Raw genomic sequence first — 16364 nt, forward strand, 5'->3', positions numbered from 1 at the left:
TGGAAGGAAGAAAACGAGAAAGTTTCAGAGACACCTTCATAAAAGCAATAAAGTCTCGAGAACTTGCTACTGCAACAAATCATTCATCAGGAGAGCACTATGCAACATCATGTACTAGCACTGCAAGACCTTTTGGTAGAGCTACAATAAACTTGTGCCATCACTCTAAGTACAAAGATGTTAATTATCGATCAATAAAATAAAATCTCAGGCTCAGACAACTACCGGATGTAAGAGTATTTTTCTGCCCTAGAACTACAAAGGACTTCTTTGTTTAGTTCCATCTCCACACAAGTAATAGTCAAGCTTAATTTACTTTTCCCCTCAAATCTGAAGGCATAACCCACCTGCCACGTTGCGACCCACCTGCCACGTTGCTGCATGACACCAAGCAAGACCAAATGTTCAAAAGCCAAAAAAATTTTACAAAGGCAAAAGCGTTTAAGTGACAAATCCACCTCCCTTTCTTAGGGTTAAGACAAAGTCATCAAAAAAAAATACATGAAATCTTCTATATAGCTACCTGGACTTCAGCAGTCTCTAACAGACACTACACGATACGAGATTTGTGAGGAAAAACATCACCACTGTAGGCAACACTGCAAGCACTACTCATGAACTCTGTTTGACAAAACAAAGTAGCAGCAAAATATTCAGTTTATTTCTTTCAGCAAACGTGAAATAAGGAAAAGTAACAGCAACGTTAAAACTAGCTGAAAACCAAGAAATGTAAAAAGCATCAAGTTCAGAAGCTCAGAACCTGAACATCTGAAACTATTTTCTGGTAAACTCATTTATGTAATGGGTTAACTTAAAACAAAGAACCAACAAACAAAAAACCCCACACCAGAACCACAAAGCTACTATACTGTATTCTCATCTGAGTTTAGAAACTGAGCAGCCCACCAGCATGGCTGGGTTGAAGTACTTTGGAGTAACCCTATCTCATGTCTTCGGAATAATTACTTGTGCACGAAATATAACTAGACGTAATTTCGTGAATCAGTGTAAGCATTTTTCCCCCCATTTAAACAAAAAATGTCAAGAAAAAAAACACGTAAGCACTGCAATATGGAAGTCATACAATCGCAAAACTGAAATCACATATGGCTCTTGAACAAAATAGTCTTTCATCATGAAGCTTATGACTAGCATTAAACCAACCATAGCATAAATCATATACAGTAAGGAAGAGGAGTTGGGAAACAAGAAACTATTAAAACGCAACCCTGTATGGAGGCTTGTGTTACGTCCTCAAAGGGAAAATTTGAGTTGACCAACAGATACAAGTTTAGCGTACTTCAGACAGCTACAGCAAGCTGGTTCATCACATGCCTGATCTGGAACAGGGTCCCAGGAAAGTGGTCACAGCACCACAACTGTTAGAGTTCATGAAGCATCTGTATGACGCTCTTAGTCATATGGTTTAGTTTTAGTTAGTCCTGTGTGGAGCAGGGAGTTGGACTCAATGATCCTTACTGGTCCTTTCCAACTTGAGATATTCTATGACTCTGTAGTACTTGCCATAGATAATCTCGATCTAAAACCAACAGCACCACACTGGAAAATGGTATTTGTCATTAAAGTCTAAAGTGACGTTCACATACATCTTTTTCTGACTAGTTAAATTGGGAAAATGAACTGACATAAAAGCAGACCTGATCATCATTTCTTACCCCACAATTTTTATTCAGAAATTTTAAGTTACTATCTCATAATGTTCTATGGCAAGAAAATAAGTAGCTGCTAACTATAACAGCCTGCATGACAACTGCAATCTTATTTGTCAGAAATAACAGAAAGGGAAACTTGATAATACTAACTCTAACTCTGTCAGGGCTAGGAATCCTTGGAAAAAAGCAGCACAGTTGTCTTCAAAAGCAATGCTGTCCTGGCTACCAGAGAGAAGGTTATCTTGCTTCTAGTTATAATAAACGAATAAATAAAAAGACACACCAGAATAGAATTTCTAACCCAGTGAACTTCCTCACAACCATTTCTCAAACAAGGAGAAAAACAGGAGGCCTACCATTAATAAGGTACGGATGATTGCAGCATTTTCTTAGTTCCATCATAGTGTTTAAAAGATTAGGTACATTTGCCTGACCTCCACCCTTGGAAAGAAATGTGAAATTCTTTTCAAGAATAGCACGATAGTATTTCTTCTGAATATTTGTCAGCTCAACTTCAATGATGGTTTCCTCTTTGGGGGCCAGGTTCTTTTCTACATCCTCCTTAAGACGTCTCAGCATCATCGGCTTCAAAATAGCTTGGAGTTTTTGCACCTAAGAAATACATGTTTAATAAATAACTGAGTTAAAACTGCAATGCTTCAAATATTTGTTTTTCAATTTTCTTAATGCTAAAATCCTTGTACCCTACCTCAGATCCCAAGTAACAAGCGTTTGTAAAAAGAATCTTTCCTCATTGACCTAGACAGAGTTCTCCTTGTTAACTCAGTGACATATATACTTTTGAAGCCCATTTTTAGTGTGCAACCCTTCTGTTTGATGAATATTATTAAACAGACCTCACTTCGAACTATCCTCCTAGACAAGGGCAGTACTGCACACCAGTCACACAGAGCTAACCCCAAGTAAGCACAGTTACATAAGCAAATCTGACTATACGATCAAGTTTGCAGTTAACTTCTAACCACTAAACACAGCGTTTAATGCTATTTTTCCCTTTTATGTATCTGCTTCTAATTCTTTTCTTATTTCCCTAGTTTTGATATCCACTGAAGCAGAAAACTATTTAGACCTGATCTCAAATGAAAACATTTTATTTCTTTTTTAACACACTGATAATTTTCACTGTCTCCAGGTTTTGCAGCATATACTTTATGACAAATCCTAAATGGGGGAGGGGGAAGAAATGTCCATTTTCCTCAAAAAAATTAGCTAAGAGCTGTCAAGATTTTGTAACGTCCCTTGCATAAAAAGCTCAGACATGTTCCATATAGAAAAAGACTAGCATTTAGATTGTTATAGGCTGTCTCTCAAAGCACAAACCACCTCAGTGCTGAAGAACTGATAATTCACACTGAAATTGGTCATCATCTCCTGACACAGAGCTGCACAGCAGAAACATGAACAAAAGACACTTCCTCCTGAATTCACATCATTCCTTTAGTAATAAAGCAACTTCAGGAGGGATGCACAATTTAAAAAATACACGGAATAGAACTGCAAGGAATGGAGGAGAAAACCCAAGTCGTTAAGGCATAATCTCTCCCATCACTTGCAAGATAAATCAAATTCCAAAACATCTAACGGTGTGTCAGCAGAGACGGCACTTCTTTCAAAACTTGTTGGCCCAAGCAATCCAGGCTCCAATTCTGTTCATTGCTGACTGCATTATTTTAGTAATATTTCCGTGTATGGCTTCAAAAATTTCCAGTTCTGCTCTGCTGACATTTTCAGCTGGCCACACAAAAGCTATGTTGAGATTCAGGATATATTAACTGCAGCTCAAACACTCTATTAACAGGACTACGTGGCTTCTGGATCTGAGCTGGCTCACTTCCAATCAGGTCAGAGTCCATTCTGACTGGCATGCAACTGCCTGCACAATCTGTGGAAGCATAGCCTCTAATTCCCTTAGGACACGTTCTGATTTTTCCAGGAGGTAACGGGCTGGGAGGAGAGCTGTTTTGTAATTTAGACTATTACCTATGGCATAGTTGCTCTCAAAGAAAGTTAACAAATCCAAGCAGTCAAAAGTTAGAAATAACAGTTTTCAAACAAAACCAACATAAAGCTGCACAGCAAAATGCATGCAATCGTGAAGTTATATTATCATAGGGTGCAAAGGGCCAAATTAAGGTGCCTAAATTAAGATGCCATGCTTCATTTAACTGCTAATCTTAAGGTGATTTGAATGTTACCCATTGACCTTCTAAAACATTTTCATACAGACAAAAAGAAATTTAAGTTTTATATATGAAAATCAGAAGCTTTTACATTTTAGATCTAAAACACGCCGCACTGATGGTCTTTTGTTTTGCACTGATTTATGAATTGCTTTTATCAGACAGCTTGAGAAATCTGTTTCTGAGTCAGCCAAAAAAATCTCCCTCGATTTGGTTACCTCTTGCTAAACTAGGTTTCAAATACGTTCCTGTTTACATAGAAGTCATTGATACTCTCAGATGTTAACTTCAGAGAAGTTAGAGGACAGTCTCCTCACTCTGGTCTGATGCTTAAGGAAGAATGTCAACTGACAAATTAACTCTCTTAGAGTGAACAAGCAATTCTAGAAGTATTTTCATCCAGCAACTGTTACAAGACACCCCACCCCCATTCTTCAACACCACATTTTAATGAGGGGAAACTTCTCCTGGCTTTGCATGACCAATGGACAAAGGATAAAAAAAAAAAACCACAAAACAAAACACACACAAAACAAAAAAACCCACAAAAAACGGTGATAAGGCAAACTGACTTTTGGTCAAAAGCAAAAAACAAAATGAAAACAAACGAAAAAACAGGGATAAAACTACTGTGGTCTTCCAAAAAGTAAATAGGTATTACTTGTAAAAACAAGTAATGAAGTTCAGATATAATCAAACTGATAAATTCACAATACCTAAATAGAAAAAGTAAGTGTGCAGGAAAAGTGTACCTGTTCTTCAGTTTTCAGATCACCAAATTCTTGCATGAATGTGGTTTCTGATGGGAAGCGACCTGGTTCCAAGAAGTGAAGCAAGCTAAACAGCTCTTCCACTGTATTTTGCAAAGGGGTTCCAGTAAGCAGCACTTTATGTTCCTGAAAGGTTAAGAAATAGTTGCCTAGGAATCCACCTAAATTTATTTTCAATGGAGAAATACACAAAATTCTCTCTTTTTTTTCCTATATGTATCTCTAGGCTTTGCTTCCTCTCCCCTCCCCCAACTACTTACATATAGCTCTTTCAGCAGTAGCCCAGAAAAAATACTTCACTACTTAAGAACCTTCGAAAGTCCTCCAGATAGAAGCAGAGATTTTATTGATCCATAACGTCCCAGCCCTTTCACAAATACCATGTACTTTAAATGGCAAAATAACAGCTGAACTTATCCATCATTTCCAGTATAAAATCCACCGGTTTACTATACCCCCAGCAGATCTCAGTGCAAGAATCTCTTCAGAGCAGGTGCAAGTTTCTAACACAGGGAACCTGAAACAGAGTCCTACTTTCCATCTACACACAACAGAGTATGAGACTGGCAGAGACAAGAGGAAAAGTTGCGTATTGCTTTACAAGAGGAGCCCAGAGGGGTTAAGCAAATAGCTCAAGGTCAAACATGAATTTAGTAGCAGAACAAGAACTGAAGTGAGAAGTTCCATATCTCCATCTGTAGCTATGCCTGTAAGCTCAGCTTTCCTCTAATTGCACCCGTAATAAGGAAAACAAATTGTATACAGCATTATTACAAACTTTCATTTTTTAAGTCTCAAGACTCTTTCCGGAAAAGTATCGTTTAACAAAAAAGGAAAAAGAAACTAAAAGTGACCTATAGGTCACCAGTGCTTGTGTAAGCTAATGTTTATGCCTCTTTATTCTTATCAGAAATAAGAGGTTTTGAGTTCCAGGTGTTAATTTAGCATGAATGCATTCCTCTCCCATTTTTAAAGAATCTTCTGACAAGGAAAAAAAAAAAATTGCCTTAAACCATCATCTTATTTTTAAAAACCATCATCTTATTTTCCTGTGTGCTTAATACACGGATTTTGTGCACATAACTTCATACCTATTTACGTAACCATCAGAAACCAACTCACTTTCCCCTTCCTTGGTCAGTATGAAAGAACATCCTTATGGCCACACAACAAATTAACATTACAGCTGACATTAATGCAGAGCAGTTTAACTCTCACACCCATACTTGGCCACCTGACCACATTATACCTTTAAATAAAAGTCTATGTGAAGAAGTGACTATAGAGTAAGTCACATGAAGAGACAGAAAGGAAACAAAGTTTATTTTGACTCTCTTAACAGAATCCACATAATTCTAGGTCTAAATCAATAAAGAGATTTATGAAATATCAGCACTCCAAAATTCAAGGATCCGTATGCTTCCAGGTATTTTAAAGGCTTTCTCAGCTGCATTCCCTCATTCTTCTTAGCACTTCAAGTTTTTACTAGAGGAGAAAATATCTTCTCTTATGTTTTGATGAAACCATAAATAAGGAACAACAAAAATACAGAAGACGCAAATGCACACTGACCAGGTCCATCATCTTGAGTCCTTCCAAAAGCTTACAGTTCCTGTTTTTCAGCCTGTGGGCCTCATCGATGACCACGCAACGCCATGGAATGTTACGCAGCTCTGGGCAGTCAGTCAAGATCATTTCAAATGTTGTGATAATGGCATGGAACTTGTAGGACCCCTTTATCACACGACCCTAAAAAGAACACAGAAGTTAAGGTAAACTCCCTAGCAAAGAAAGAATTACTTTTGTTTCATCTTCAAAATTCATTCTTTAAAAATACAGAATAGTACAATGGGCAAGATATTTTAAGTAAACGAAGTCATTATTGCTGACTCAATGAGGGAATACAAATGTCTAAGTTTACTGCTGACTTCATGCTAGGTACGCTTTTGATCCTGGAAAAAGGCCCACAGAATCACTGCATATTCATTACAAAGATGTTCTACAAGTATTTCAGTCATAATTCATATGGATTATACTACTGCTTTGAAGCACTGATGTATTACTGCAATATTCAAATAAAACTTTCAGACTTCGTCAAGAGAATTTTCTTTCAAGTCAAAGGTATGTGACAGTCCTCCCAAACAATCCAAATAAGCTAGAAATACATTAAGACTTCATTTTTATGACTACTAGAATATTTTGCTCCCAATAAATGGTAATTTTTTCCTGGTGGACATCGAGTATCCAAAACATCTGCAATTCTAGTAAACAGCTTTGAAAAGAAGCAAATCTCTGAACTCTTAAATGGAGAATGTATATCTCTGCATACATTTCCTTCATATTTTTGTAAATTTGTGTTAAGGAAAGTTCAACAGGACAATTTACTTGATGCCTGGTACCATATTCACCATGTATTTGGTTAGTTGAGGGTGTTATTTTCAGGGCTGAAACTAAGACTCTGTTTCAAAAAAAACCCTAAATAAACTTTACTTGAGATCATGAAATGAACATCTTTTTGACTTTATGCTATATTTCTTCCCGATGTTGTTCAAAGAAAAATTTAACTTGGTATCTCCAGTATCACTGGGTCTGCTAACTGTGCCTAAGGATGGGCCTCACACCAGTTCAAGGACATTCTATGTTTTCAAAGCAGCACTACGTCGTGGGTTGTATACTGAATACAGTTCAAAAGAAACAGATACTTTCTAGTAAGGTGATGATTTTTTCCTTCGAACATGTGCAAGTCTGAATCCTTTTATAAGTGACCTGCATATAATCTTCCCCAAACTGTGGGGATCAGAACTGGCTACTGACTCAATAAAATGATTGGAAACCTGATATCCTGAGCTCAGCATTAAATCTGCCTATGCACATCAAGAGTATTTCAGAGGAAATGATGACCTGCTTAACAGTGCTTTCTCGTGGCACAGTCCAGAAACATCTGTCTTCTCTGGGAGAAAAAGAGTTGTTGCCTAACAAACAGCAGACAAAGATATGCTAAGCGGGCAACTTCAAAAGCCAGCAAACTGAAATGCTGTAACCTTTTTGTGAGCCAGACATAACTGTGAAAATGCAAGAACGCAGCCCAGGAGGTTCTTTCCAAGTAGTGGAAAACACTTCCACGACCAATCTCATGACTGTACAGCAAGCAGTGCTCTTCAAAAATGACCACTACATAAAGCAGCACATCCAGGGGAAGCAAAAATTGTAAGAGGGACCCTTGATTATATATTTATAACTGTCTAAATCTCACAATAAAACATGCATAGTGGTCTTGCTCACATTATCTGAAAGACAGTGAAATGCTGTTCTGAAGGAACACAGGACTAAGTGAAGCAGAAAGTTTCAAGAGCTCTCCAAGAGCTTTAGAAGGTGAATAAAGTTGTTCTTCAACAGTTTCAGGCCTCCAACACTTGGGGACGTATGGGAAAGCATACTGAGTAATGCCATTATGATCACATTTGAGAAATTTAAATGTAGAAACTATCAGGAAAGTGACCTATAGCATTGTCACAGGTGAATTCTCAGGCAACTAGGAATCAGTTTATCCTGTTTCAGTGTGACATGCAAACGAAGTTCTCTGATGTTGGAACCACAGGAATGTCCTAACCATTTACTCAGAGAAGCTCTTCCATTTGAGGAAACCAATCTTCCTAATAGGTAGAAGTTTCCTGTTCTGTTTGGGAAATTCTTCTGGAAGTAACTCAAGCAACAGACTCCACTTTGAGGAATAAGAGAACAGATGCAAGTAATGTGCACGTTAACCAATTATAGCTGGAAGGCATCTGGAAAACTAAGTTTCAGCCACTTTGTAAAATGGAATTCGATGTCATCTTCAGTGAAAGGTAGAGTCCCTGTTGGTGAAACACTGCCTTCAACTGCTGCACACTAACTATTCTCTGCAGAAATCTGAAGCAATCCTATGCTGATGATATGTTCATAGCTCAGTAGTTTCTCAGCAAGGAAGAACACCATGCAGGCAAGAAAATACTTTTTTAAGCCAACACTCACTGAGCCCGAAAGGAATGAATCAGGTAAGCCAGAAAAAGTCCTGAACGTCAACAGCATTATCTTGAGTTAAAATCAACCAAGGACAAGGTATTTCAGTTCTACATGTGAGCCAGGTGTTTTCTCTTTTTAGTCCTCATTACACGGAAGTAAATTTCCCTCACAAACAAGTCAACTCTTCTACATGGCACTGTCATTAATTTTACTTGACATACTACTGCAGATGGGCTAGGTGCTTCTTATGCATGCTGTCTCCTATTATTGCCCTTCAAAGCCACTCAGACTTTCCCAATGGTCAATTGTTTTTCTGAGAAACAGCTCACCTTGAGAGACCTCTTTTCATGTTAAGACCTAAAAAGCCAAAGATGCCGATGTCTGGGCTGACGTGTTTGGCAAGGGGACTAGAAATGATACTGCCAAAGCCTGTCTTACTTTCTCTCCTCTCTCGTCCCCCGTTGTACACGTACTGATGGTACTTTAGAGGACACCAGACTGAACACTGCATGGGGATTCTTTCTTGTCAGAACACGAAGATATTTTTTCCCCATAATTCAGTTTCTACCATGCATTTCATAACTGAGCCAGTCTTACAAAAATGTAGCACAGAAGGTGATTTCATGACACATGTAAACTAGCTGCCACCAAAAGAACAAGTTCACTCCATTTTTCCTTTATCCCCAGCCATGTCCCACAATTGTCTGACTCTCCTATTAAGCCAGTTCAGGGAGCAAAGCTAGCAGAAAATGATTCATTCTTCTGTGCCATGAGTGCTTTGTCATTACTCGCTATGGGGTCAAATGACTACCATGGTCATTGCAAGAGGTGAGTTAAGAATAAGGCAACAGGGGGAACAAAACTTTCTGCAGCATCTTGCTTCAGATCCTCTTAGTTGCTACAGATCAATGACACAACATTGACAAAGTAACACTAAGAATCTGCATAGTAAGTGGGATTTTTCTGATGATGTTCCCTCAGGTTTCATGCTATGTAGCTGCTGCATCCTAATGGGAAGAACATGCTAAGAACAAGCACCACTTAAATAACAAGCAAACACAATTTTTAACACAGGAAACACTTCAGTAGAGACAGTATTTGTATAAACAAAAATTTTTAAATTTGATACAAAGTATCTCTCTCTGACAAGCAACAATTTTAAAACCAGAAAAAATACAAATCAGTTACAGTTCATCTGTGTATTACAGATCTAGGTAAGCAGCTAAATGTGCTTATTATCACAAGGAATATAAGCCATTAGACCTCAGTGTAGCAACTGTTATTCAAATCACTCTTCTTTAACAACAGCATATATGATTTTGATTTGAAAGTTTTTTTGATAAATTGCTGAGAAAATGGTTAGTTTCTAGGCCAAACAGATTAACTTCTAACCACTATGAATTACTGTGTGTTTTTCTACTGCATTTAAGCATATGATTCTATTTGTGTTTGCCCTAATAGCATGTCAAGTTGTGCCACAGGCTTCACCTTCAAAACACCTTTTAGTCAGTTCTTTCCCCATAAAAGCATACTTTCTATCTTGCAACCACCCTCACAGCTTTGCTCTCACGACTCCAGTTTTTCAACACTTTTTCTGAGGATAGGAAGCGCGAACCAGGCAGAATTGGACTACCCACTACATTACTGACAAAGAGAAGAATGCTATAACTTTTCTACTCTTTAATAAAGATTTCTTTCCTATTACACACTTACACTACACTAGCCCTTCTAATCACAGTCTCACAGTATGAACTCATGTTTAACTGGTCGTATGTCATGACACAAAAGGATCTGCATTTGTCGTACAGCCTTCCCAGAACCGAGCTCTCCTTACTGTAAGAATCATCTCCATCCCTTGTCCTATATTTAGCCCTATATTTAGCTATTCTGAATATTGTTAGCTTGGACCAAATTTATTAAGTAATACAGCTTACTCTGTATCCATGAACTGTCTTAACTATTTACCACTCTCCCCACCTTTGTGTCATTTGAAAACTTCCTCAGTAATGATTTTATGTTTTATTTCAGGCCATTGATAAAAGTGTTATATAGCTCGTGGACACAAACCAATCCCTGCAGAACTACACTGGAAATGCAAATCATTTCTCATTTACAATTACATCGAGAAATATCAGTTAGCCAGTTTTAAATCCACTTAATGTGTGCCATATTGATTTTATATCATTCTAGTTTATTAATCAAAATATCCAGTGGCATAAAATCAAATGCTTTACAGAAAATCTAAATGTATGAATTCAACACTATCACTTCTTTAAGCTCAGCTGTTTCTCTGAAGTGAGGAGGATTATGTCATTTTGCAGTAACTTTCAGTGTATGAACATTATTATCCCCCAATCTTGTTTACTTACTCTGAGCAAAGCCATGCATGTAAGCGTAGAGATCTGTTGCTCTTTATGGGTTCAGTTTTCCAAGTAATTTTCTGTTTCTACCCCCAACCTTTTCTGTACCTGCTTTCCTCCTCTCGCAAGAACTACTCAACATGAGTACAGTAACACAGACTCAAAAAATATCTGACATAAAATTTGATAAAGAAGCATCAACAAGTTTAATTTCTGCAAGCTGGTCTTTTCCTAGAATGATAGGCAAAGATTGATTTATAAGCTTTGTTCCAATTAAAGTAGTTTCTCCATTAAGAATCTTTTCTGCCAACTCTCCTCAGGAACACAAAATGAAAACCTTGCATGAAACAATGAAATCCCGAACAAGACTTGCATCATCTCAGTAACTCTTGGTCCCTCTCTATTTCCAGCTGATCTCCTGGCTACTATCAAAAAGCACTCTCTTTATTTATACATACGCCTTCACTATTAGCTAAAACCTACTATATCAGTACTACAAACCTTATCGATGCTTAGATTAATTAACATCAGTAAAGCATACACAAAAATGAGTGGGGAACAAAAAATCATGAAGAGCTTTTACCTGTGGATCTTTGAAATACATTTCATACAACTGAATGGTCCGCCGGCTTGCTTGACTCCCATGATACACAACCACATTCAACTCTGTCCAGGTGCGGAACTCCCTTTCCCAGTTGGGAATTGTGGACAACGGTGCAATAACCAAGAAAGGACCATGGATTCCTTTCAAATATATCTCATAGAGAAACGTAATGGACTGGATAGTCTTTCCCAACCCCATTTCATCTGCTAAAATGCAGTTTCGTCTGAAAACAGTAATAAAAGCAGTCTGAATGATTTATTCCTAACTTAAAACACAGCAAATCAGTAAGGAGCTAAACTGAATACAACAGAGATTTCTAGAATGGCAAGTTTACACTAAAAAGACATCATAATGTTTTTGCATTCTAAAAAAATGTTATGATTTGTGATGCAATAAGCACGGATATACCCATTTTATGTACCTCTCAAGTTCACATGGGGGAGGAAGGGGCAGCAGGGTGTGCACGAACACATATATGTACAAAAGCATTTGCCACAAGAATCTACTCAAAACACTCATGTTTTATGTAACATTGTTATTCACACAAAATTAGTTTGTATATGACTCCTGCAGCAGAAAATGAGACATATCAATAAATCTAAAACCTCACTTTAGAAGACTACCTTAAAAGGTTATTGTTTCAAATAAACTACAAAACCTTTTCCAAAGCAGGATTCAGCAGTAAGTAGTATTTTACGTACGTGTTGTACCAATTGAAAAGAAGCCAGTTTACTCCCTCCAACTGGTATTCCCTGAGTTTGTTATTGTTTTTATACTCCCTGGAACTCTCCGATTTCTTCCAGTCATCGGCAGGAGGTCGCTCCTGTTTCAAATACAGCAAATCCCATTAGTATAATAGTAAAATTATTATTAGTATAATAAATACTAACAAATAAAATAAAATAAATACCAATAAATAAAAAGTATTTATAATAAATAAAAATTATAACTAGAATAATAGTCAAATACTCTATAGGGAGCAAATTCTTACCACACGCTCCATTTCTGGCTCCCTAGACATCAGTTTCTCAAATTCTTCGATCTTAGCTTGGTCGATGTCTTGCTTGAGCTCCCAAGTGCTGTCTTCATAAGGAAGCGAACACCATTTCACCAGATAATGTGTTACAGGCTTTGTTAAGACAAAAGTAAGATTACATCACAATTCAGAAAGAATAAAAGCGTAACCATTTTTACAGGAGATCTGCAGGCTAGATACGATTCACAAAGCTTTACCAGTACTGCATGTCTGAATCAGCTGAAAGGATAAGCAAATAACAAGCTGACACCTTGACAACCTAATGAAGTAAGATTAGAACGCAGGAAATGCAGGCTTAGCACCAAAACAAGCACAACACTACATCTGAAATCACTAAGGTTAGACTAAAACTTAGAAGTAAAACAATACTCATTTTCCAACTGTTACAATTTCTATGCTTTACCACATATTTCAATAGTCAACTGGTTTTTTCTTATCAGCAACATCAGAAACTTCCCAGCAGGCAACCCAACCAACACGATTCACTGACAGAGCAGTATGGGAACACTGATGCTGTCAGTGAAGCTTTGTATTCCCTCAGGACCAAAAACGAGTCTCCTGGAAGACAAAGTGATCTTGTTTTGCAGAACAAGTCATTAAAAAGTAAGAAACAGTGAATTCAGAAACTCTTCTGCAAGAGATAGTCTAAACAATGTCTACACTATTCTAACACTTCTTCACTCTGAAGGTGACGGAGCACTGGAACAGGCTGCCCAGAGGGGTTGTGGAGTCTCCTTCTCCAGAGATATTCAAGACCCGCCTGGACGAGGTCCTGTGCAGCCTGCTGTAGGTGACCCTGCTTCGGCAGGAGGGTTGGACTAGATGACCCACAGAGGTCCCTTCCAATCCCCTAACATTCTGTGATTCTGTGATTACACTTAGCTAAGATTCCTGCAATTTTCATTTAAATTCTGCATTACCTGCACAGACATCATATTTCTACAGCATTAAGTAGCACCTACATATAGTAGATCTACGTATCAGAGGTTTTTGTTTGTTGTTGGAAGTCTTTTTTGTTTTGTATTTTTTTAAATATAGGTAACTTTTAAGAAGTTTGGAATTCTCACTTAAAACTCTTTATTTTAGCGAAACTGCAATACTAGGCAACGTTTTCTCAAATATGTTCGTATCTTCTACATAAACGTACCCTGGCAGCTTCTGAAGTGTTTAATATATTGACATTTCTAAATAGTAAATTCTAAACACCATGTCTATATGACTACAAATGCACTAAAATTTTGTTTACCTCTCCATTATCATCTGTGCTGCGTGAAAAATCCATGATTCGATCAACTTCCACATAATCTGGATTAAAAAGCTCATCATCAATCTGTTCAAGGAGAGAGGCAAAATACAGAAAGATATCTCTATTAGCCCCTCCTGAGAGGAAAAATTATTATATATTTCACCAGGCAGTAATATTTTGGGTCACGGTGACACAGAATTTATATTTGGCAAACTTCAACATGTTAATTGAAATGCTACAATTCAGCAAGATCATTCCCCGTGAGGGAATCAGACTTCTCAGACTTTGTTAACTGGGCCTCTTAATTACTGTGTGAAACCTTTTACTGTGAGAGAATGTTTAAGAATATTTTAAATGAAGTGTGAAATTACAATTCACTAATGAGCAATCGAAAAGGCTTATGGCATGCAATGCATTTAGCATTCTCGAAAACTACAGCTTGCAATAAAGAAATTAGAGCCTTGTACACTAAGTGCCTTTGGATTATTTTCACTACAGGAATTATCTAACTTCTTTATAATCAAGATTCAAGGATTATTATTTCAAAAACAGAGAACAAACAGTGCAGGCATACACAGTTTCTCCAAAAAACACAACTTGTTATGTTCTTTCTTATCCCTTCAACAACTTATGGGATTCTCTTGCATAGTAAAGTATTGTTTCATTTTATACTTTTAAGATCCCCTTCGACAGAAAAGGCAGACAAAAGGACTACAGGCTATGTAAATTTTCTAAGCTTTTTCTAAAACAAGAAGAAAATCCAAGTATTTACAATAACTTGTGACCCACCTTGGAAACAGATTTAAAAAAAAAAATTAAAACGCTATTTCAGACATCTTCACTTAGAACAGATGTTAAATTTTATAATGCTGCTGCTTAACAATTTGATATTCTGTACTGTTATTCCAAATTTTCATGTATTTCCTACCTTTTTCAAAAACTCAAATATCAGGAGTCGCGAAAGTTAATTTAAGCCTTAGTATTACATGATGCTACTAATTCTTTATAGGTGCCACCCTACTTTATAATCATCTCAAAGCATCTTTGGATGCTCTGACTAGTTTTCATAGACTGTACTCTCCTAGAAGCACAACACATCGATTCCTCCTTTCCCAAATTCCTGAAAATTTTACCAGAATATGTCAATCAGAGGCACTTAATGAGAAACCCATAGTGACTTTATGGTAGCTTTCAATTTGCAACAGGTTTTGTTTAGCTTCAACTGTGTTGTAAAAATAAATAAATAAATGCAGTTGCACATGAACCTGTTTGGTTTTTTTCCCCTCAAAAGACAGGATTTTACTGAAAGGTAAGCTTTCAGAGACTCAAATCAGCAGATCTGGTCTTTTACTGACAGGACCCCCGCCACACTACTGCTTATGGCTCTAAGTGAAATTAAATTGATGACAAAAAGCTTAGAATCCTTAGTGAGCAGCAGTCCGTAACACAGAAAAATGTGATGCATTTTTCTGGTATAATCAGCCCCTGAGAAAAGAGACCTAGTACTGATTCACTATGAGTCATGCTTACAATGCAAACAACTAACCATTCTAAAAAAAAAAGAAATTATAGTAATAAGTATGAAGTCAGGATAGATCACTTGAGTTTTGGAAATCTGCAAGACTTACATCAAGCATGGTTACACTTTATACCAGAATAAATGTTACTGATATATCACACAATCATTCAAAATCTTCTATTTGTATACAGAACAAGAATTCATAAAAATATTCCTTAAATACCTAAAAGAAAGAAACAAACAAACAAATCATACTTCTGAAAGGAATTTGTTCTGGCCCTGTTTTGCCTTAAACCTCTTAATCTTCTGCTGAATTCTCTTGTCTTTGTCCAGCTCTTCCACAGATGCCCACTGACAATGAAGGTAAGAACTAGAAGATGAAACAGAAAATTTTACTCAAAACTATGCTTCCATTGCATACTCCTATGTATCCCACTAGTACAGCTACAACGCTCCAGCACATTGCAGTACCACACTTGGAAAACTGGACAATATTTTCTTCATCACAAGTTATTAATAAATCGCCTTTAATGGAAGTAATTATACTCACTAATGCAGAAACTTGTCAGTAAATAAAAATAACTCCCACTCAAAATTTAAATACATACCCCATACATTTAGAGTGCGGCACAAAGCTAAGACGATTTTTACTCGGCATACTTAAAACTTAATTACTTAATTACTGTACAAGACAATTATCATAAATGACACTATTTAACATCATATTCTAGCAGAGAATACGGTTTTTAGAGGCTAATAAAAATACGCACACATTTCAAATACTAACATGCTATACACTGCTTTTTGTGAGAACAGCACTGTAATTAGAAGTCGCATATGAGGTAACTGAAGTTTTAACACTGACAGAAAGCAAAACCCTTGTAAATGCAGTTCCATGGTAGTAATTCATCTTTAAGAAAAGAGAAAGTAAGGAAACAGCATCTCTGTCAAAA

At 37.0% G+C, this 16364-nt stretch overlaps 1 protein-coding gene across 4 annotated transcripts in view; it reads right to left on the reverse strand.

The window, feature by feature from the left end:
* Window positions 1–16364, reverse strand: part of CHD7 (chromodomain helicase DNA binding protein 7) — a 133476-nt gene that overhangs the window by 25095 nt on the left and 92017 nt on the right. For all 4 annotated transcript variants that reach the window (XM_075416096.1, XM_075416097.1, XM_075416093.1 and 1 more), the window contains exons 8-15: window positions 15667–15781; window positions 13893–13976; window positions 12602–12739; window positions 12312–12433; window positions 11590–11833; window positions 6217–6393; window positions 4627–4770; window positions 2030–2285 (exon numbers count right to left, since the gene is read on the reverse strand). In XM_075416096.1, the coding sequence (XP_075272211.1) occupies window positions 2030–2285; window positions 4627–4770; window positions 6217–6393; window positions 11590–11833; window positions 12312–12433; window positions 12602–12739; window positions 13893–13976; window positions 15667–15781 (1280 nt within the window). The remainder of the gene's footprint in view (window positions 1–2029; window positions 2286–4626; window positions 4771–6216; window positions 6394–11589; window positions 11834–12311; window positions 12434–12601; window positions 12740–13892; window positions 13977–15666; window positions 15782–16364) is intronic.

This window comes from Opisthocomus hoazin, chromosome 3 (genome assembly GCF_030867145.1).
Source record: "Opisthocomus hoazin isolate bOpiHoa1 chromosome 3, bOpiHoa1.hap1, whole genome shotgun sequence".
Lineage (NCBI taxonomy): Eukaryota > Metazoa > Chordata > Aves > Opisthocomiformes > Opisthocomidae > Opisthocomus > Opisthocomus hoazin.